We start from the raw sequence: 23,800 nt of genomic DNA, 5'->3' as shown, positions 1-23,800 counted from the left end.
ACCCAATGTGACAAGGCGATTGAATGTGTTCAATGTATGTCCATGTTGTTAATTAGTAATAATTAATCAAGTATGATAAGAATTCATTAATCCATCAGGGAACACCTCTCCAGCTCGTTAAGGTACATATTGTGTGCAGAATGAACGGTGTCCCAATGTACCTGGTTTTTCACGCGTCCCAGCCACTTTTCCACGTGTGGCCACATGGCGAGGTGGGTGCCCGACCACTCAACTTGCACGAGTACCGTTGCCACGTATGTGTCTGCAATAGTAGGCCGATTTCCTGTCAGAAAAGGCTTGCTGAAATGACAATTTGTACAAGTTTATAATCCTGCCCTTTACAACAGTGCACTGCCATGCTGATATACAGCCCTACACTGTACCCCAATGTTTGAACTGCACTGTTCTACACTAGTGTAAGCCACACACTACTGCACCACACTACAATGTCAGGGTTCCCAGGGTTTTTCAAGGTCATGGAAATTTTTAATTGATCAGGGGAAAAAGGCACAAGTCGGGGTAAAAGTAAGGGAAGTTTGGAACCTGAGATGGAGGGCCGAGGAAACAATTTGTAAATTGCAGAAATAAGGCTAAGGCAGTTTTTTTCCTTTCTGGTTCATCCAAATACTTTCAGAAATCTTCCATTGGCACTATTTAATATATTGTATTTCCCATCCTAAAGTGATTATTTATCTGCCGATACTTCTGTTTCTCAAAATCATTAAGATCATTAAATTAAAAATATATATATTGAAAAGTTAAGACTGTAGACTGAGTATTTAGATACAAATAGTGTTGGCATTAAAATTAACGTTTAGCAAGATTAAATACTTGATACTTAAGATATGAAAAAGGCTAAAGCATTTATTGCCTCCTGAACTGTTTCTTTTTCAGCATTTAGCAGTTGGGATTGTAGCTTGTGAACTTTGTCTTTAAAATGTAACCAAGTAAAATTATCTCACTGGGAAGTTACTTAATAGGCTAGGAATGTGCACTGCGTTTTTGGACGGTGCCCGCTCAGGGCAGCGTTCATAGTAGGGGCAATCGGCTGAAAAGATACAAACCGATTTACCGCCTGTCTCGGTCGAAGAAAGAGTGCGGTTTTTCAATGCTTAAAACACCAGTAATATTCAATAGCTTACAAGAACATTAATAATTATGCAATAAACCTATAATTCTAAAGCACAAAGGATATGTTTAAATACATTACTTAAGAATGCATGATTTATTTTATCTTGAATTTTTGCTGCGCGAGCTGATCGTTACATTTAATGACATTGGACTTTTTCCCTTTTTTGGCACCAACCAAATTACTTGCTAGAATAAATCCGGACTCCCAAGCTGTACTAGAATAAGGGCCAGTTTTATTAAACTTCGTACGAAGTCTATTTTGCTTACGAACTTTGTACAATGTATCTCCGGCTGTTAAGCCTTTTTATTTAGAATTTCGCACGAACAAGCACCTGTTTCTTCGTAGATCTACGAAAGCTGTTAGGGTGGCGTACGAACTTCGTAGACTAAAAAACGGCCGCCACAACAACAGAAATATTCTATATTGGTGATCTTTCATTTATTATGGCTATTTTAACAAAACCAACTGCCAATTTCAAGACAGAAGACGACTCTGTGGAATCTGCAACTCGGTGAGTAAATTAACCGTTTTGATTAAATTTTCAGGGGACGCAACCTCGCGCCAACTGTCAAAATGTTCGTAAACACTAATGATCATAACATTATTCGCTCAAAGATCATAATGTTTATAAACTGTTGTCTGCAGCTTGAACTCTTAGAAAGGAGGTTAAAAACGACGTTCATGGCTGCTTACAGTGTTGACAATGTTGCGGAAAATCAACTCCAACATTCAGGCATATGAAGATTTCAATACTTTGATTTAAGCATGCTTGCTTTTGCCAATGTTTTAGCCAACCATATGGTGATTTCACTGAAAGATTAGTTCTGGGCGATGAAAAATAGCCTCTACAGTGGTTGAAGAATGTCAAGCTCAATGTTTGAGCTCACCATTTATAATTATTTTGTTGTGACAGACTGTCATTGAGTGATGTTAAAAAAGACTAATGCTTTAGATAACCATATACGTTTTAACAGCATTTAAAAGCCCAAATTTATGATAACTGCCACTCGGAAGAAAATTATTATCACTTAATTGTGATGAGAGTGGGTTTGTTTGCTTGTCTGTATGGGAAGTGTTTTAAAGTATCGTCGATACTATGGGAAGGATCTATGCATTATTTGATCAGTCATTTGTAACCACGGTCCCCCCAGGTCTGGGGATAGTCGGAAAATTGGCCGTGTTTTAACTTTTAAGGTAGCTCCGCAGTGCCAAGTGAATGTGTTATGCACCAGTCAGTTGTATCCACAGCCCCACCAGGTCAGGTGGTATACTGGAAATGGGTCGTGTTTTTACTTCTATGTGGCCCCGCAGTGCCGGAGGAATGCAGTGGTTTTGTCTGCGCCATAAAAGGTGGAATTTGGCCTATCCTAGGGTCCCAGGGGCGTGGGCATTTGGCGGGGATTTCACTGAAGTTAATGATAAAGATAGTTTATATTGAAAGCAACACTATATAATCAACATGTTTATACAAAATATGTATATACATCGAAAAAACTTACTCCCGTAATAATATAAAGGTAAAGGATTTTGTTGGTTAAAAGTTATAAATAAACAAATGTAAATGTTACAGATGGGGTCAAGTGCAAACATGCTGATTGATTTTAATTTTATTATTAGTCCTCAAATATCGGCAAATGGTAAATGCAGTGCCAGGGTGAATGCCGTGGTTTTGTCTTCGCGCTAAACATAGTGGCGAATGGGCCTTTAACCTAGTGTCCCCAGGGTTCAGGGCATTTGGCGGGGATTTTACATCAGTTCATCCCCACAGGGCGGGAATTTGCACCCAGGGTTGGCTGGAGCGAAAGTCAGTCCCCGCTATTCCCCGGACCTGGGGGGCGGCGTGGTTACAATTGACTGATGCATAACATACACTGAGAGTGTGAAGAAACACCTAAAGGAGAATGTCAGGACACTTTGTCTGCCGGGCATAAGTGTGGCCAACAAAAGTTTTTTCTGAACAGCAGAAACATTCGAAACCACCTTCTAAGGGCTAGAAAGAACATGGACCAGTCGCCTAATGATCTGGAGAATGTAGAAACATATGCTAGAAAGAAACTGGAAATGAAATTTGTCAAACAAAGGACAATATATCAATAATAACAAATTTACAAAGAAAATGATAGAATGGAAGGTATAAATAAAAGGTTACAGCTTTGACAGGAATTTTATGTTGATGTCGGTAGTAATCATGTTGGCAGTGAAAATTAGTTTTCCTACCAATTATGTAATGTACTATCTGCATTGATGATTCACCAGACAAGAAACTGTGAAGCTCGATGAAGTGGATGAAGAGGAAAATAACAACAAAGGAATGGAATTAAAGAATATAATTCAAATAGAAGTATTCACACTAGCTTCGTTGTTCAGATGTCCTTGCTACCTTACATGTATGGTATCGTAATCACATATTGTAAGAGGTAAAATGTATTATTAGCCGGATATTTTCCCAACTTCACTCATATGAGGAGCAGGCTCAACAACATTTCTTTGTATACCTTCTATTCATGTTTCAAATTATTGCTTCAACTGTTTGTGATTGTATACTGTTCCCCACATTTAGAATAAGAAAAAACAAATTTTGAATTTTATAGAAAACAATTTTGGGTAACAGTTTTTTCTATGATCTTCTTTTCATTTGTAATTGATAATGATACATTGGTATGCTTGATTATGATCATATCATTTGATCATCATATTGATCATCAATATTGCACTTAAATATATCACCATTCAGAACATAAAAGTAAGAAAAATACAGAAAAATAGTATTATTGACCGGCTAATGATCATCACTCAGAACGTAAAATTCATAAATAACAAAAAAACATTATTAATGACTGTCTTTTGTTTATAACTCAGAAAGTTAAAGTAAAAAACGACAAAAAATAGTAATATTGACTGGCTAATGATCATCACTCAGAACGTAAAAGTAAAAAACGACAAAAAATAGTAATATCGACTGGCTAATGATCATCACTCAGAACGTAAAAGTCAAAAACGACAAAAAATAGTAATATCGACTGGCTAATGATCATCACTCAGAACGTAAAAGTCAAAAATGACAAAAAATAGTAATATCGACTGGCCAATGATCATCACTCAGAACGAAAAAGTCACGAACGACAGAAAAATAGCATTATTGACTGGCTTATGATCATAACTCAGAACGAAAAAGTCACAAACGACAGAAAAATAGAATTATTGACCAGCTAATGATCATCATTCAGAACGAAAAAGTCACAAACGACAGAAAAATAGAATTATTGACTGGCTAATGATCATCACTCAGAACGAAAAAGTCACAAACGACAGAAAAATAGAATTATTGACCCGCTAATGATCATCACTCAGAACGAAAAAGTCACAAACGACAGAAAAATAGAATTATTGACCGGCTAATGATCATCACTCAGAACGAAAAAGTCACAAACAACAGAAAAATAGCATTATTGACCGGCTAATGATCATCACTCAGAACGAAAAAGTCACAAACGACAGAAAAATATCATTATTGACCGGCTAATGATCATCATTCAGAACGAAAAAGTCACCAACGACAGAAAAATAGAATTATTGACCGGCTAATGATCATCACTCAGAACGAAAAAGCAGCTAACAACAAAAAATAGAGTTATTGACCGGCTAATGATCATCACTCAGAACGAAAAAGTCACAAACAACAGAAAAATAGAGTTATTGACCGGCTTTTGATCATCACTCAGAATGAAAAAGTCACAAATGACAGAAAAATATAATTACTGACCGGCTAATGATCATCACTCAAAACGAAAAAGTCACAAACGACAGAAAAATATCATTATTGACCAGCTAATGATCATCACTCAGAACGAAAAAGCCGCTAACAACAAAAAATAGAATTATTGACCGGCCAATGATCACTCAGAACGAAAAAGTCACAAACAACAGAAAAATAGAGTTATTGACCGGCTATTGATCATCACTCAGACTGAAAGTCACAAATGACAGAAAAATAGCAATATTGACCGGCTAATGATCATCACTCAGAACGAAAAAGTCACAAACGACAGAAAAATAGAATTATTGACCGGCTAATGATCATCACTCAGAACGAAAAAGTCACAAACGACAGAAAAATAGAATTATTGACCGGCTAATGATCATCACTCAGAACGAAAAAGTCACAAACGACAGAAAAATAGAATTATTGACCGGCTAATGATCATCACTCAGAACGAAAAAGCCGCTAACAACAAAAAATAGAATTATTCACCGGCTAATGATCATCACTCAGAACGTAAAAGTAAAAAACGACAAAAAATTGTAATATCGACTGGCTAATGATCATCACTCAGAACGTAAAAGTCAAAAACGACAAAAAATAGTAATATCGACTGGCTAATGATCATCACTCAGAACGTAAAAGTCAAAAATGACAAAAAATAGTAATATCGACTGGCCAATGATCATCACTCAGAACGAAAAAGTCACGAACGACAGAAAAATAGCATTATTGACTGGCTTATGATCATAACTCAGAACGAAAAAGTCACAAACGACAGAAAAATAGAATTATTGACCAGCTAATGATCATCATTCAGAACGAAAAAGTCACAAACGACAGAAAAATAGAATTATTGACTGGCTAATGATCATCACTCAGAACGAAAAAGTCACAAACGACAGAAAAATAGAATTATTGACCCGCTAATGATCATCACTCAGAACGAAAAAGTCACAAACGACAGAAAAATAGAATTATTGACCGGCTAATGATCATCACTCAGAACGAAAAAGTCACAAACAACAGAAAAATAGCATTATTGACCGGCTAATGATCATCACTCAGAACGAAAAAGTCACAAACGACAGAAAAATATCATTATTGACCGGCTAATGATCATCATTCAGAACGAAAAAGTCACCAACGACAGAAAAATAGAATTATTGACCGGCTAATGATCATCACTCAGAACGAAAAAGCAGCTAACAACAAAAAATAGAGTTATTGACCGGCTAATGATCATCACTCAGAACGAAAAAGTCACAAACAACAGAAAAATAGAGTTATTGACCGGCTTTTGATCATCACTCAGAATGAAAAAGTCACAAATGACAGAAAAATATAATTACTGACCGGCTAATGATCATCACTCAAAACGAAAAAGTCACAAACGACAGAAAAATATCATTATTGACCAGCTAATGATCATCACTCAGAACGAAAAAGCCGCTAACAACAAAAAATAGAATTATTGACCGGCCAATGATCACTCAGAACGAAAAAGTCACAAACAACAGAAAAATAGAGTTATTGACCGGCTATTGATCATCACTCAGACTGAAAGTCACAAATGACAGAAAAATAGCAATATTGACCGGCTAATGATCATCACTCAGAACGAAAAAGTCACAAACGACAGAAAAATAGAATTATTGACCGGCTAATGATCATCACTCAGAACGAAAAAGTCACAAACGACAGAAAAATAGAATTATTGACCGGCTAATGATCATCACTCAGAACGAAAAAGTCACAAACGACAGAAAAATAGAATTATTGACCGGCTAATGATCATCACTCAGAACGAAAAAGCCGCTAACAACAAAAAATAGAATTATTCACCGGCTAATGATCATCACTCAGAACGAAAAAGTCACAAACAACAGAAAAATAGAATTATTGACCGGCTAATGATCATCACTCAGAACGAAAAAGTCAAAAACGACAAAAATAGTAATATAGACCGGCTTTTGATCATCACTCAGAACGTAAAGAAGGAAAAGACAGAAAAATAGTAATATTGACCGGCTATTGATCATCACTCAGAACATAAACGAAGGAAAAGACAGAAAAATAGTAATATTAACAGGCTATTGAACATCGCTCAGAACGTAGAAGTCAAAAACGATAAAAAATAAGTTTCAAATTGACTTTTGATCATCACCCAGAACTTAGCAATAACGTTGCTGTCAAGCTTAAAAACAGAATACGTAATCCAGTTACTCAGTTTCTTATTTGTTCAACTCACCTGATACATTAAAGATGTTCTTGCACATCCAAGAAATAAAAAGAAACATTTAACGTACATGTTTATGGTGGCAGACAACAATTTTAATTGCATTTCCATCTGTATGATCTTGGGTTGTGTCAATTCGGTATTGGTATGATCTTTAGCGCTTACCCAAAATGTTTTGAAAAACAAAATGCTCTTATTTCGATGCATTTCAAGAGTTTTGCTGTGATAAGAACACTGGAATATAGACTGAAATACTATCCAACCATTAGACTCATGGTATTTGAATTTTACGGTGTTTTAAGTAAAACAAACAAGCTAAAAACAGACTGATTTTATGACAGTGTTTACACTGATCTGTCATTTCATCTGTCAGCTTTTATCATTTTTCAATAATTTGCTTTGACTTATATTTACAAGATTATCATGTCTTTAATAGTGTTCAGAAATTCTAAATCAACATTGAAGCTTATAAATTTAAAAGTTGCCTGGGGGTGGGGATGCGGGGGGTGGGATGGGTCAAAAAGTATTATTTTTTTTAAATATCCAGAGCAGCCAGAAGGTAAGCATAAGCTCTATTGGTCACAGTTGGGAGACTTGTTTGTCCCAAACTACATTTTTTTTTCAATTTTCTTGCGGTTCTGAAAACATTGCAGCTAGTAATGGGACTTGGACTGGGGACTCCCTGTTTGCAAGTTTGTGCTCTATCAACTTGGCTCACAGGCCCTTAGAACTTAAAATAACTTAAATCTTGCAGTTGAATTGTTCAACCAGCTCGACAAACTGTTCCTGACAACTTAATTTGCAAACAATCTGACCTTTGTGGGTTAGTACTGGGACACACTCATGAACGGTATAATATTAGTACGGTAAACCTGGGTGCAAAAGTGGGACAGGTTCAGATCTTGAACCCCACGACTGATGACTACTTGAGCTCAAGCAATGGCTTTATTAAAACAGAAACCACCTTGCTTTTAAAGAAAAATGTCAACCATATTTTAAGCTTCAGAAAGAAAACAGCCTGTTTATAAATAAATAGATTATTCATTTTTTATTTCAGATCTTGACATGGATCCAAGATACTGGTAACTAGGCAGGACGGATTGTTACACAGAACAGCAGGTTTCTGGATGGGTAACTAAATTTCCATATTTCCGGTTTACTTGTGTTATTTATAAGCAAGAACAAAGTAAATACACGGCAAGAGCGAATCAAGTGGAAATCCGATTTAATCGTGAATTATGCATTATTTACAGTCAGTTTGTAGCATTTTTTTTACCAAATCTCAATTTAATACAAACTTTTAAGATTATCATGCATATAGTTTGATGCACATTCTATAATTATAATATTAAAGATGTGCAGCATATATATGGAATGATCCACATCACTGGATACTGTATATATGTAACATTGCATGTGAAAATGCATAGCATCAAGTGATATAAGACTGCTGAAAAAATCACATTGCAAGTTTTCATATTTATTTTCAAAAATTGATGTTTTTTGCATTTTTCAAAAACATTAATTTGCGACAGAAATATGAAAAACTGCGATAAAATCTTTTGTCAGCATTCTTGTATCGCTGGTTTTCAGATGTTTACACAAAATTTGCTCATTCCTGGACAAAAGATAAAATATTATTAAAACTGTTAAACTGTAAGAGTGCGGCCTTAAAGAAAACAAATGAAATAAAAAGGGTTTTTAATGATTTCTAGCAGATAAGTCTGTTGTCAAAGAACCAAATTTAAGGTATCATTATAGCCGTCTGTCATGTCAGAGACAATACACTAATGTTATTGTATTATATTTGTATATGATGTATAGGTCCTAATTATTAGGTCTATAAATCAGGCTTTAAGAGATTTTGAGTTGTGCCCTTTATTTAACTGAGAAAACAACTGATGTTTTATTATACGTATTTTACAAGTGGCTCTGTGAAATATTCTGTGACTGTTAAAAGGTGTAAATTTAAAATATTTTGTATAGTATGTACTCAATTTTTTTTTTATCATTGTTTTTTTTGCTCTTAAATAATTTTTGTTTTTCGTTTCAGAGACTCAGCGCCATGTCACAAATACTTCAGAACCTAGAATGAAAGTTACCGAAAGAGCAATAGACATTCCAATCTCTACAAAATTCATCTTAACTGTTTTTCAAGTTGATACTTGAGACTACCAAGGACTTTTCAAGGACAGAATTCACAAAACAGTTTATGCCACCATCTCATATCAAAGAATTGTACTTGAGTTGAACAGCCTTCAAACAGAAACTGTTTCAAAACCTTCAATGGATTCATTCTGATTCAGTTTACCCTTGCTGTGATCTGAGCAACTATTTACATCAGTTCAACATCGTAAATTGTTTAAACTTGAAAATTCTGTCTTCGTGCAACTCACATGAATCTATTTACTGTGATGTTGACTCTATACAGGAAGAAGAGACCATCTTTATACATGCTGGCATATCTTTTAAAAAGGAAACAAATATTATAACCAACATATTACACTGTTATGTCATCCAAGGACTCAGCTACTGACTCAGTTTATAAATACTTCAAAGGAAAAATGTCTCTGTCAATGTAATTACTGCTGTGCATAATAAGACATTTTTTATTATGCGCCCCTTCATACATGCCATATCCCCCGGCGGGGGGAAAAATCCCCCGGAATTTCGATCCATCCCCCGGTCTCCCGGCGGGAGATAAAAATCCCCCGGAATTAAAAAAAATAATAATAATTTTTTTTTTTTTTTTTTTTTTTTTTTTTTTGAAATTTTACATCAGGCAATAATGACAAAGTGAAACCACAGTATGTGAGTAAAACTCTCCAAAAGGAAACTTTTACAACAAGTGATCAATTAATTTGTAGTTATTATCAAAAGCAAAGAAATATTACTCTTTTGGAAGGAAGAAATTAATAATATTTATTCTATTCTCTTATTGTCTGAAAGTCATCAAAGCTGACAGAATTAAGCACATTTTTTTAAAGACTTCGGAGGAAGGTTTAATTTAATTTAATTGTCTTAAAAACATATTTTTCCAATGACATATTTTGTTCTGCAAGTGCATTACAGTATGACATGACAGTGTATCATAAAAAATATGATAAATCATAACATAAAATAATTCTGTATAATGAAAAAGTTTAGAGGTTTTCAAAGCAAACTATATGTGAATACATTTTTTTCATACTTGCGTCTAAAAATACTTTAAAATTTCGCCAACTTAGACCTGCTAAAAAAATCCCCCTGAATACAACCAAAATCCCCCTGAATTTTCAGCCTTTTGAACAAATCCCCCTGAATGGTCTCCAGAAAATATGGCATGTATGCCCCTTCGAAGAAGAGGGGTATATTGCTTTGCACATGTCGGTCGGTCGATACCGTCTACCGTCTGTATACCAAAGCTTGTCCGAGTGATAACTCAACAATTCCTGGACGTATGGTCATCAAACTTGACATGAAGGTTGGGCCTGACCAATAGATGATTTTAGGGCTCATCGGGTCAAAGGTCAAGGTCACAGTGACCTTGAATGGTAAATTAATTTTAAAGCTTGTCCGAGTGATAACTCAACAATGCCTAGACCTTTCGTCATCAAACTTGATATGGAAGTTGGGCCTCACCAGTAGATGACCCCTATTGGTTTTGGGGATCATTGAGCCAAAGATCAAGGTCACAGTGACCTTGAATGGAAAAAGGTTGTCCAAGTGATAAATCAACAATGCCTGCCCCATGGCCCTCAAACTTGACTCGGAGGTTGGGCCTTACCAGTAGATGACCCCTATTGATTTTAGGGGTCAAAGGTCAAGGTCAAAGTGATCTTGAAAGCAAACTCGACAATTCCTGGACCAATCATGCCATTCAGTCTGAATGGTCATCAAACTTGACATAAAGGTTGGGCCTGATCAGTAGATGACCCCTCTTGACTTTGAGGGTCATCAAGCCAAGGTCAAGGTCACAATTACCTTTAATGCAAAAAGATAACATATCCTCTCTCAGGGATATCTCAACAATGCCTGAACCTATGATCATCAAACTTGACATGGAAGTTGGTCCTGACAAGGAGATGACGCTTATTGATTTTAGGAGTCATTGGGTCAAAGGTCAAGTTCACAGTGACCTTGAATGTGAAAATGTTTCGAGTGATAACTTGACAATGCCTGTACCCATGGCCCTCAAATCTAACTTGGAGTTGTGTCTAGCCTGTAGCTGAGTCCCTTTCATTTTAGGGGTCATCTGGTCAAACGTCAAGGTCACAGTGACATTGATTGAAAAAAGCTTGTCTGTGTGATAACATGTCAATGCCTGAACCCATGTCCCTAAAACTTGACATTTAGATTTTTGTAGACCAGCTGATGACTCATATGGATTTTGAGGTCATAGTTATTAGAGTCAAAGGTCATGGTCATAACACACTCTATCCTCACACTTTGAATGGTCATAATCTTAAAACTGCCTCAACGGCATCCAATGTCAGTGACTAATCAGCTGTCATTTCGGTCCATGCTTATTTCATTCAATTGTTCATATAATCCTGACAACATGGCGCTCAGGTGGGGGCATAATGTTTGACAAACATCTCTTGTTGATACTTGGCTCATTTCTTACATGTACCTGTAACATTTTGGGCAACTTCTCAATTATTTTGTTTAAGACATTTTTCATCCAGCTCATCTAAGCCTAAGTTAGTGTTCATGTTAACTTTTATGACTGCCTGTTTATTGTACTTTTTATAAATTATTTTTAATGACTTTTTCTCAAGAACCATTTGGCTAAGTATGTCTCCTCCTGAAATAGACTAATTCTTTTAGCTCCAGTTGTCTGTCTGTCCGTCTGTAACAAATTGTGTCTGCTCCATGTCTCTTTAACCTTTTGAAGGATTTGATATAACTTCCCACAAATGTACACCATATTGAGAGGAAGGGTTTATTATTATAACTGTTGGGCAGTTTCTGAACTTGACTGTATTATATCTTGCATTTACCTCAAGCTGTTAAGTGAACAATATAACATTGACCAATACAAGGAACTAAACCTTCTAGGTCACCATTTTGGAATAAAGTAATACTTAAAGCTCATATTTCCATAAGAATCTGCTCATATACAGTTTAGATAGCTTATACAAGTATATCATTTCAACATAACATCAGATCCTCCACTGTTTTATGTTTGCAACATGAACAAATACCAAACAGCAACTCACAAATCTATACTCATTTGGGCAGAATTTTGTAAATCCAAGCATTGTCATTTGATATTCAAAGATGAATTAAAAAAGCCAATACACTATATAAGAAGAGGTGGTAAGGGTTGGCTGCTGGGAGGATGGAGGCCAACATTATTGACCATTTAAGCTCCTGACATTCACTGCACGTTCCTGCAATATATTACAATGTACTGTACACTCCAACATAACACTGCACATTCACACAAATGACTACACCAAACAACTCTGCCCTGCTCGGTACCATACTGTTGTAAATTGTACTGTAGTGCAATACTGTCCTGCACTACCCGGCACTATACTGTACTATAAAATTGAATTGTCATATAATGTACTGTACTGTCCTACACAATACCGTACACTTACTGCCCTTCACTGCTGCACTGCCCTGTAATTTCCCGTCATATAATGTACTGTACTGTCATACACAATACCGTACACTTACTGACTTTCACTGCTGCACTGCCCTGTAATTTCCCGTCATAGTATGTACTGTACTGTCCCACACAACACCGTACACTAACTGCCCTTCACTGCTGCACTGCCCTGTAATTTCCCGTCATATAATGTACTGTTCTGTCCTACACAATACCGTACACTTACTGACTTTCACTGCTGCACTGCCCTGTAATTTCCCGTCATATAATTTACTGTACTGTCCTACACAATACCGCACACTTACTGCCCTTCACTGCTGCACTTTCCCGTCATATAATGTACCGTGCTGTCCTACACAATACCGTACACTTACTGACATTCACTGCTGCACTGCCCTGTAATTTCCCGTCATATAATGTACTGTACTGTCCCACACAACACCGTACACTTACTGCCCTTCACTGCTGCACTGCCCTGTAATTTCCCGTCATATAATGTACTGTTCTGTCCTTCACAATACCGTACGATTACTGCCCTTCACTGCTGCACTGCCCTGTAATTTCCCGTCATATAATTTACTGTACTGTCCTACACAATACCGCACACTTACTGCCCTTCACTGCTGCACTTTCCCGTCATATAATGTACCGTGCTGTCCTACACAATACCGTACACTTACTGACATTCACTGCTGCACTGCCCTGTAATTTCCCGTCATATAATGTACTGTACTGTCCCACACAACACCGTACACTTACTGCCCTTCACTGCTGCACTGCCCTGTAATTTCCCGTCATATAATGTACTGTTCTGTCCTTCACAATACCGTACGATTACTGCCCTTCACTGCTGCACTGCCCTGTAATTTCCCGTCATATAATGTACCGTGCTGTCCTACACAATACCGTACACTTACTGACATTCAATGCTGCACTGCCCTGTAATTTCCCGTCATATAATGTACCGTGCTGTCCTACACAATACCGTACACTTACTGACATTCACTGCTGCACTGCCCTGTAATTTCCCGTCATATAATGTACTGTACTGTCCCACACAACACCGTACACTTACTGACCTAAACAATGCTTTACACGTACTTCCCTTCACTGCTGCACTGTCTTGCATTTTTTCTGTACTTCCCTACAACGAGCTGCACTGCACTGCAATACAATAAAGTGAATAAACGGAACTGCAATACACGGAGTCACACTACTTTCCTAACCCTACAAAGTACTGCGCTCCACTCCAATCCGCAGCGCACTTTTACACTGCACTGTTATACATTGGAGTGCACTCCTCAACACTGCCCACCCCGTCCCCTGCCGTACACAACACTACACTGTACTGACCTCTCCAGGTATTTTTTCTCAAGCAGCTCTAGGTGGCGGCCAAGCTGCTTAAGACCTTGCTCCACCAGAGCCTCGTTTGCGCGCGCATCCGGAAGTGAATATTTGTCCAAAAATTGGGGGTATGTGTAGTTAAACCCGACACACCTGCAAAACATGTTGTCATCTATTTCGCAAGAGGAGTTGAAATTTATTTCGCAGTATAATGAAATTGTGTGAATCAATATTCCGAACGGGCGATTCCAGGAGTTAATGTTAGTTAAGGAGGTGCTTTGAACGAAGAATTGAATTTGATCAACTTGATTAATCTAGAAAGCAAGTATCACATTATTTTGGTGTTAAATGGCGTTCAGGAAATATGGACGGTACCTGTGCAGCTCGGCGTTCGCCCATGATAGAAGCGACTCGGTGGTGAGGCGCGCCTGGAGGGTAAAGCCGTAACCGGCGTGGTCTGTGTAGTTTGATCCCAGGTAGGCCAGGATAGCCGGTCTTGAATATAGAATATCTTGTTAATGGGGGGGGGGGGGTCGGGCTTCTGTGTAGCTCGGTGTTTGTCCAATTGAGAAGGTGCCTTATCATGGCACGCGAGGAGAGTGATGTAGATAACGGCGTGCAGTTTGACACAAGGTTAACAGGATTGCCATTCTGCTAAAAAACCGTTTTTAGTGGAGCATGTGCAACTCGGTGTTTGCTTTAGAGTGAAGGGACTCGGTGGTAAAGCGCACATGGGAAGTGAGGCCGTAACCAGAACGGTGCGTGTATTTAGACGGTGAAATCGGCTGCTTGTATCAGTTCAGATATTTTTATATACGGATATATTTATATATATTATTATTTATTTTTTTGAGCCAATCTTTTACACAGAAAACCACGCGTAAATTTTGCCGGGGAGATGATATATTCGTTATGGTATCAGGCCTTTGTCTTACCCGTCAAAGATAACGAACTCTCCATCCACAAGGATGGGCACTTCCCTGTGTGGCTGCCGCCGCACTACTTCCGGGAGCCGTGCTTCGCCCTGTGAGAAGTCCACGTCCACCAAGATGTGTGGTATATTGTGCTGAATAACGCGCAAGAAATAGTTCATGTACACACATGACAATATTGCTATAAGATGGTATTTATTCTATTGAACGTATTTTTATTCTAGAAGTGAAAGTACTAAGAATTCCCTGCATCATGCGTAATTTCATCCTCGTCACCCAGCGTATCATAACCTATATGATACCCTGGGCAAATTGGCTAGCGAAACTTCGTCAATCTTGAATATTCATAAGCATTTTACGACCAATGCCGAAATAGGTTATGATACGCTGGGGTGTCGAGGATGGCGTAATTTATGCGTATTTCGCCGGTATAGTTTTTAAGCATGGACTATTTTATTCTCAAGAGCAACTCAAACAGAACGTATAAAACCATCGCGACAAAGGTGGCAGTATAGGTCAGGGATTGTGTTATTTTTTAATGTAGAGCAGCAAAATGTCTACAATTATATATGAAAACGCTGAAAGCGATGAAAGTCTGTAGGCTAGGCCGGCTTGATTTTACTTTTCTTACAATTCTGTTCACATGCAATACAAATCGAATCCAAAAACTCCAGTTGCCTCAATCTGTAAGCGATAAGTGGCGTAATAATTTAAATTGATGATTGTTTAATATAAGAAGCTAGTTTCATAACAGGTACTGATGAACATTGCTTTCATCTTGCGAGTTATTGCTAGTGTCAAGAAAATTAAATGAAACCCAATATTGGCTGAGCATAAAGAAAATGAGTATAAAGAAAATGAAATCGGCTCAGTACGTTGTTAAAGAAAAGTAAGGCAGAGTCTTTTAGTAAACACATTTCCATTTTGCGCAATTATTCATAATAATCTATTCCCCTCGGTATATATATAAATATAAAAGATTCTTCTGTCGGCTTTCAAATTCACATTAACGTTGCAGCGTATTTTTAAATTAAGTGGTATTTCAATTTGCACTATTTTAAACCGAATAACACGATACATGTGTGTATGTACGTCCCATTTTGTAACCCACGCGCATTAATTCTTTTAACATGTCATGTCAAAATGTAGATCTGACGATACCTGATTTCCATTCGCGGTACTTAAATCGGTAGCCCTGTGGCTTACATCATAAAAAGTATTATTTTCACCATCCCATCTGCGACCTTGGGTACCAACCTGTAGGAGGTAGAACCAGACCGCTCGGCAAGCGGGGTAGACCCGCACGAGATACAGCTCCAGCGGCCGCCGGTGGAACCCGTTCGCCGGCTTTAGCGTCTGTGTGAACACTGCGGCCGAGTGACGCCGGTGGGAACGGCCGGCATACTTGGCCGCCTCGCGCTCGATGGAATCGAACTCTCGCGGAACCTCGTCATGTGTTGTGACCTCGTGACCGTTCATTGTGATGTCTTCCGGTCTATGTCACTGGAGGTTTTAACCTAGTGTGTTCACAATTGTTATATAACAGTTTCTTAAATTCAGTTTGTTTTACTTGAAGCTATATAAATCCGAATTAGTCATGCTTATTGGGTTAATATCATCATTTCCATTTTCGTTATGTTGGACTTATCATTTTATTCTTCTTTATCATGGTCTGAAATTATATTAGCACAGGTTTAACTACTTCATAATTTAGATTGGAGACGAATTTCATGAAAATCAATCTGCGATTTTATTTACTTTTATACTCAATCATATAGTGTTGGGTTTCGAGTTCAATGCAGAATTCATCAAGAAGTAAGATCTACTGATTTTCTTTATTTTATTTATCGTTTAATAGTGATCATAAGATTGTTTTTATGCTGAACAGTTTTGCATATTTACATCAATAAGTGAAAAATCATTATTATCATCATAATCAAGCTTCATCACTTACACACATTTCTCATAAAAACTCCACTAATCTTTCTGTATATTGGTTCGTATTGCATTGAAAATTGACCAAACCTGCATGTGCATTGCGTTAATTCAATTATATCCAGAAATAATATCACTTGTCTTTGTTCACGCTGCTAGTGAGGTTAAGTCCTACATGACAATTTGAAGAATGTCAATTGTTTCTTGCGCTGGTCACTGTTTGAGATCTTTAAGAGTAATCTTAAGTATCAATAATAATAATTTGAGCCATAAATACAATGTTTATAGTTAGACCAATAGAAGTCGTATAATAGTTTAGAACTCTTTCTTTTTAAATATAGGAACTTGATAAATAATATGTATCGAAAAACGATTAGTTATTAGCAGGGTTGTTAAAGTTAATAATACTACGCACATATTTTTACCCAATATTCTTTAATTTGTTATGACATTGTATCGCAAATCATACTTCTTCAATAATTACTATCTGTCCATTACCATCATTTAAAACAAAAGAAGGGTCTTGCAAAACGACCCATTAATACTATGACAGTATCTCAGTTAAAGCTTAAACGAAGATTGCAAGATCTAATATTAGGAAAATGTATGTCAAAAACAGTATTTATTTGCAACCATGTAGTTATGACCTGAAACTTAGTTTTTACGTTCATGTATCCGCCAATGGGATCGCCGGACGGATTCTGATTAAATCGTTTAGAAACCAACCAATTTAACATATTTTTCTACTACGACCCAGTAACTCAGTTCAACAGTTTTGATGATATTTCTTGTTAACATGTGTTAAATGAATGTATTATATTCATGTTTCTTTATGTTGTATTACATTTTAATACGCACCTTTTTGAAATGACATAACGTTTTGCTAACAATTCCATTCTAAGCATTTTTACATGTCAAAACGATCATTTATTCCAGTTATAGGCTGAAGTGTGTTTTTTCATTTGTGTTTTAAGTATTATCTGTATCACATCTTTAAGAGTGAATGTGTGTGTGTGGGTGTGTGTGCGTGTGCGTGTTCTTTCAGAAGGCCGCATTGTAAATAAGACGTGTGTTATGTTTATTTATAATGTGACACCTAAGTCTTAATGTGTTACCTTCTTTAAATAAAATTATTAGTATTATTATTATTATTATTATTATTATTATTATTATTATTATTATTATTATTATTATTATTATTATTATTAACCAATTCATTATGTAGTTTAAATGGTCGAAATACGAGACGCAAGTCAATCCATTCTATTTTAGATGGTCGAGCTACGACCTACGAGCTACGCCCCAATTTCACACACCATAGTGCCCCATAACCAGCTGTGTAAGACTGTAGTAAGACCCTCTATATATTCAGGTAATAACTACAGTGTTAAAGGCACCCCTCGTAGTGTAAGACTGTAGTAAGACCTTCTATATATTCAGGTAGTTACTACAGTGTTAAAGGCACCCGTCATAGTGTAAGACTGTAGTAAGACCCTCTATTCATTTAGGCAGTAACTACAGTGTTAAAGGCACCCCTCGTAGTGTAAGACTGTAGTAAGACCCTCTATATATTCAGGTAGTATCTACAGTGTTAAAGGCACCCCTCGTAGTGTAAGACTGTAGTAAGACCCTCTATACATTCAGGAAGTTACTACAGCGTGTAAGGCAACCCTCGTAGTGAAAGACTGTAGTATGACCCTCTATATATATTCAGGTAATAACTGCAGTTATAAAGGCACCCCTCGTAGTGTAAGACTGTAGTAAGACCCTCTATACATTCAGGTAGTTACTACAGTGTGTAAGGCACCCCTCGTAGTGTAAGACTGTAGTATGACCCTCTATATATTCAGGTAATAACTGCAGTTATAAAGGCACTCCTAGCTGTGTAAGACTGTAGTAAAACCCTCTATATATTCAGGTAATAACTGCAGTTATAAAGGCACTCCTCGTAGTGTAAGACTGTAGGAAGACCCTCTATATATTCAGGTAATAACTGCAGTTATAAAGGCACCCCTCGTGGTGTAAGACTGTAGTAAGACCCTCTATACATTCAGATAGTTACTACAGTGTGTAAGGCACCCCTCGTAGTGAAAGACTGTAGAAAGACCCTCGATACATTCAGGTAGTAACTACAGTGTTAAAGGCACCCCTCGTAGTGTAAGACTGTAGTAAGACCCTCTATACATTCAGGTAATAACTACAGTGTTAAAGGCACCCCTCGTAGTGTAAGACTGTAGAAAGACCCTCTATATATTCAGGAAATAACTACAGTGTTAAAGGCACCCCTTGTAGTGTAAGACTGTAGTAAGACCCTCTATATATTCAGGTAAAAACTGCAGTATCAAAGGCACCCCTCGTAGTGTAAGACTGTAGTAAGACCCTCTATATATTCAGGTAGTAACTACAGTGTGTAAGGCACCCCTCGTAGTGAAATACTGTAGAAAGACCCTCGATACATTCAGGTAGTAACTACAGTGTTAAAGGCAACCCTCGTAGTGTAAGACTGTAGTAAGACCCTCTATATATTCAGGTAATAACTGCAGTTATAAAGACACCCCTCGTAGTGTACGATTGTAGTAAGACCCTCTATATATTCAGGTAGAAACTGCAGTATCAAAGGCACCCCTCGTGGTGTAAAATGTAGTAAGACCCTCTATACATTCAGATAGTTACTACAGTGTGTAAGGCACCCCTCGTAGTGAAAGACTGTAGAAAGACCCTCGATACATTCAGGTAGTAACTACAGTGTTAAAGGCACCCCTCGTAGTGTAAGACTGTAGTAAGACCCTCTATACATTCAGGTAGTAACTACAGTGTGTAAGGCACCCCTCGTAGTGAAAGACTGTAGAAAGACCCTCGATACATTCAGGTAGAAACTACAGTGTTAAAGGCACCCCTCGTAGTGAAAGACTGTAGAAAGACCCTCGATACATTCAGGTAATAACTACAGTGTTAAAGGCATCCCTCGTAGTGTAAGACTGTATGAAGACCCTCTATATATTGAGGTAATAACTGCAGTTATAAAGGCACCCCTCGTAGTGTAAGACTGTAGTAAGACCCTCTATATATTCAGGTAATAACTGCAGTTATAAAGGCACCCCTCGTAGTGTAAGACTGTAGTAAGACCCTCTATATATTCAGGTAATAACTGCAGTTATAAAAGCACCCCTCGTAGTGTAAGACTGTAGAAAGACCCTCTATATATTCAGTTAGTTACTACAGTGTTAAAGGCACCCCTCGTAGTGTAAGACTGTAGTTAGAACCTCTATATATTCAGGTAGTTACTACAGTGTTAAAGGCACCCCTCGTAGTGTAAGACTGTAGAAAGACCCTCTATATATTCAGGTAGTAACTACAGTGTTAAAAGCACCCCTCGTAGTGTAAGACTAAAGTAAGACCCTCTATACATTCAGGGAGTAACTTCAGTCTCAAAGGCACCCCTCGTAGTGTAAGACTATAGAAAGACCCTCTATACATTAGGTAGTTACTACAGTGTTAAAGGCACGCTCGTCGTTAAAATCTGTAGTGAGACCTTCTTTACATTCAGGTAGTAACTACACTGTTAAAGGCACCCCTCGTAGTGTTAGACTGTAGTCATAACCTCTATACATTCAGGTAGCAACTGCAGTCTCAAAGACAACCCTCGTGGTGTAAGACTGTAGTAAAACCCTCTATACATTCAGGTAGTTACTACAGTCTCAAAGGCACCCCTCGTAGTGTAAGACTGTAGTATGACCCTCTAAATATTCAGGTAATAACTACAGTGTTAAAGGCACCCCTCGTAGTGTAAGACTGTAGTATGACCCTCTATATATTCAGGTAATAACTACAGTGTTAAAGGCACCCCTCGTAGTGTAAGACTGTAGTAAGACCCTCTATATATTCAGGTAATAACTGCAGTTATAAAGGCTACCCTCGTAGTGTAAGACTGTAGTAAGACCCTCTATATATTCAGGTAATAACTACAGTGTTATAGGCACCCCTCGTAGTGTAAGACTGTAGTAAGACCCTCTATATATCCAGGTAATAACAACAGTGTTAAAGGCACCCCTCGTAGTGTAAGACTGTAGTAAGACCCTCTATATATTCAGGTAATAACTACAGTGTTAAAGGCACCCCTCGTAGTGTAAGACTGTAGTAAGACCCTCTATATATTCAGGTAATAACTACAGCCTCAAAGGCACCCCTCGTAGTGTAAGACTGTAGTAAGACCCTCTATACATTCAGGTAGTAACTACAGTGTTAAAGGCACCACTCGTAGTGTAAGACTGTAGTAAGACCCTCTATACATTCAGGTAATAACTGCAGTGTTAAAGGCACCCCTCGTAGTGTAAGACTGTAGTAAGACCCTCTACACATTCAGGTAGTAACTACAGTGTTAAAGGCACCCCTCGTAGTGTTAGGCCGTAGTAAGACCCTGCATTCATTTAGGTAGTAACTGCAGTGTCAAAGGTACATGAAAATCCGTTTTTAATGAGGCACCCCTCGATATAAGAAAATATTTATCTTAGCACTTACGTTAAGACTCTCTTCAAATACCCTCTATTGTGTTGAAATGAAATCTGTATCTACATTTTGTCCTATTATCAAAATCCAAAACCTTTTGAATGAGTTTCACTATATTTATAAATGACCTGCATAGGTAGTCTTACACTGAAACAGTTGATCAAAAAACTTTACAAAAATGCGATACTCCGATAAAAATTTGTTTAGAAGTTGAACAGCTGTCAACAGTTTAACTGTAAAATAAAACACACACTTAATTATAAAGTTTAATCCATTCCATAGATATACAATGTTTAACACATTTCTTTATTTACGACAATTTTTTAAAGAATAACAAACACTCAAATCACTGCATTCGACATGTCAGACAATATGGATTTGATTGTAGAAAGACCCTCGATACATTCAGGTAGTAACTACAGTGTTAAAGGCACCCCTCGTAGTGTAAGACTGTAGTAAGACCCTCTATACATTCAGGTAATAACTACAGTGTTAAAGGCACCCCTCGTAGTGTAAGACTGTAGAAAGACCCTCTATATATTCAGGAAATAACTACAGTGTTAAAGGCACCCCTTGTAGTGTAAGACTGTAGTAAGACCCTCTATATATTCAGGTAAAAACTGCAGTATCAAAGGCACCCCTCGTAGTGTAAGACTGTAGTAAGACCCTCTATATATTCAGGTAGTAACTACAGTGTGTAAGGCACCCCTCGTAGTGAAATACTGTAGAAAGACCCTCGATACATTCAGGTAGTAACTACAGTGTTAAAGGCAACCCTCGTAGTGTAAGACTGTAGTAAGACCCTCTATATATTCAGGTAATAACTGCAGTTATAAAGACACCCCTCGTAGTGTACGATTGTAGTAAGACCCTCTATATATTCAGGTAGAAACTGCAGTATCAAAGGCACCCCTCGTGGTGTAAAATGTAGTAAGACCCTCTATACATTCAGATAGTTACTACAGTGTGTAAGGCACCCCTCGTAGTGAAAGACTGTAGAAAGACCCTCGATACATTCAGGTAGTAACTACAGTGTTAAAGGCACCCCTCGTAGTGTAAGACTGTAGTAAGACCCTCTATACATTCAGGTAGTAACTACAGTGTGTAAGGCACCCCTCGTAGTGAAATACTGTAGAAAGACCCTCGATACATTCAGGTAGTAACTACAGTGTTAAAGGCACCCCTCGTAGTGAAAGACTGTAGAAAGACCCTCGATACATTCAGGTAATAACTACAGTGTTAAAGGCATCCCTCGTAGTGTAAGACTGTATGAAGACCCTCTATATATTGAGGTAATAACTGCAGTTATAAAGGCACCCCTCGTAGTGTAAAACTGTAGTAAGACCCTCTATATATTCAGGTAATAACTGCAGTTATAAAGGCACCCATCGTAGTGTAAGACTGTAGTAAGACCGTCTATATATTCAGGTAATAACTGCAGTTATAAAAGCACCCCTCGTAGTGTAAGACTGTAGAAAGACCCTCTATATATTCAGTTAGTTACTACAGTGTTAAAGGCACCCCTCGTAGTGTAAGACTGTAGTTAGAACCTCTATATATTCAGGTAGTTACTACAGTGTTAAAGGCACCCCTCGTAGTGTAAGACTGTAGAAAGACCCTCTATATATTCAGGTAGTAACTACAGTGTTAAAAGCACCCCTCGTAGTGTAAGACTAAAGTAAGACCCTCTATACATTCAGGGAGTAACTTCAGTCTCAAAGGCACCCCTCGTAGTGTAAGACTATAGAAAGACCCTCTATACATTAGGTAGTTACTACAGTGTTAAAGGCACGCTCGTCGTTAAAATCTGTAGTGAGACCTTCTTTACATTCAGGTAGTAACTACACTGTTAAAGGCACCCCTCGTAGTGTTAGACTGTAGTCATAACCTCTATACATTCAGGTAGCAACTGCAGTCTCAAAGACAACCCTCGTGGTGTAAGACTGTAGTAAAACCCTCTATACATTCAGGTAGTTACTACAGTCTCAAAGGCACCCCTCGTAGTGTAAGACTGTAGTATGACCCTCTAAATATTCAGGTAATAACTACAGTGTTAAAGGCACCCCTCGTAGTGTAAGACTGTAGTATGACCCTCTATATATTCAGGTAATAACTACAGTGTTAAAGGCACCCCTCGTAGTGTAAGACTGTAGTAAGACCCTCTATATATTCAGGTAATAACTGCAGTTATAAAGGCACCCCTCGTAGTGTAAGACTGTAGTAAGACCCTCTATATATTCAGGTAGTTACTACAGTGTTATAGGCACCCCTCGTAGTGTAAGACTGTAGTAAGACCCTCTATATATTCAGGTAATAACTACAGTGTTAAAGGCACCCCTCGTAGTGTAAGACT

At 37.7% G+C, this 23,800-nt stretch overlaps 1 protein-coding gene and 1 long non-coding RNA gene across 8 annotated transcripts; one reads left to right on the top strand and one right to left on the bottom strand.

Annotated features, from left to right (window-relative positions):
• Positions 1-25: 25 nt before the first annotated feature.
• On the bottom strand, positions 26-21,806 carry LOC128243289 (glutathione S-transferase theta-3-like). 7 transcript variants are annotated; one of them, XM_052960967.1, is made up of 6 exons: positions 21,460-21,806; positions 16,264-16,678; positions 15,010-15,140; positions 14,450-14,569; positions 14,084-14,227; positions 26-300 (listed from the first exon to the last, which is right to left on the bottom strand). In XM_052960967.1, exons 2-6 carry the CDS (start codon positions 16,483-16,485, stop codon positions 87-89), a joined length of 831 nt encoding a protein of 276 aa, XP_052816927.1. In that variant the 5' UTR covers positions 16,486-16,678; positions 21,460-21,806; the 3' UTR covers positions 26-86. The 7 variants fall into 7 exon arrangements, with proteins under 7 accessions (XP_052816927.1, XP_052816929.1, XP_052816931.1 ...); XM_052960969.1 differs by having other exon boundaries at positions 16,264-16,523; XM_052960971.1 differs by having other exon boundaries at positions 16,264-16,523; positions 21,699-21,715.
• On the top strand, positions 7,287-10,444 carry LOC128243293 (uncharacterized). Its single transcript, XR_008262814.1, has 3 exons — positions 7,287-7,407; positions 8,189-8,262; positions 9,185-10,444. It is a non-coding gene; the product is annotated as an uncharacterized LOC128243293 (long non-coding RNA).
• Positions 21,807-23,800: the final 1,994 nt, after the last annotated feature.

Source organism: Mya arenaria, chromosome 8, assembly GCF_026914265.1.
Source record: "Mya arenaria isolate MELC-2E11 chromosome 8, ASM2691426v1".
Lineage (NCBI taxonomy): Eukaryota > Metazoa > Mollusca > Bivalvia > Myida > Myidae > Mya > Mya arenaria.
Note: the sequence above shows the minus strand (reverse complement) of the source record. Positions and strands in the feature narration are given on the sequence as shown.

What these genes read in the sequence shown, in the direction of transcription:
- LOC128243289 (XM_052960967.1), bottom strand. Translation starts at nt 16,485, where the DNA reads ATGAACGGTCACGAGGTCACAACACATGACGAGGTTCCGCGAGAGTTC. An exon ending in TCTGGTTCTACCTCCTACAG is followed by an intron (nt 15,141 to 16,263) that starts GTTGGTACCCAA and finishes CGCGTTATTCAG; the next exon opens with CACAATATACCACACATCTT. An exon ending in GCGAACGCCGAGCTGCACAG is followed by an intron (nt 14,228 to 14,449) that starts GTACCGTCCATA and finishes CATGTTTTGCAG; the next exon opens with GTGTGTCGGGTTTAACTACA.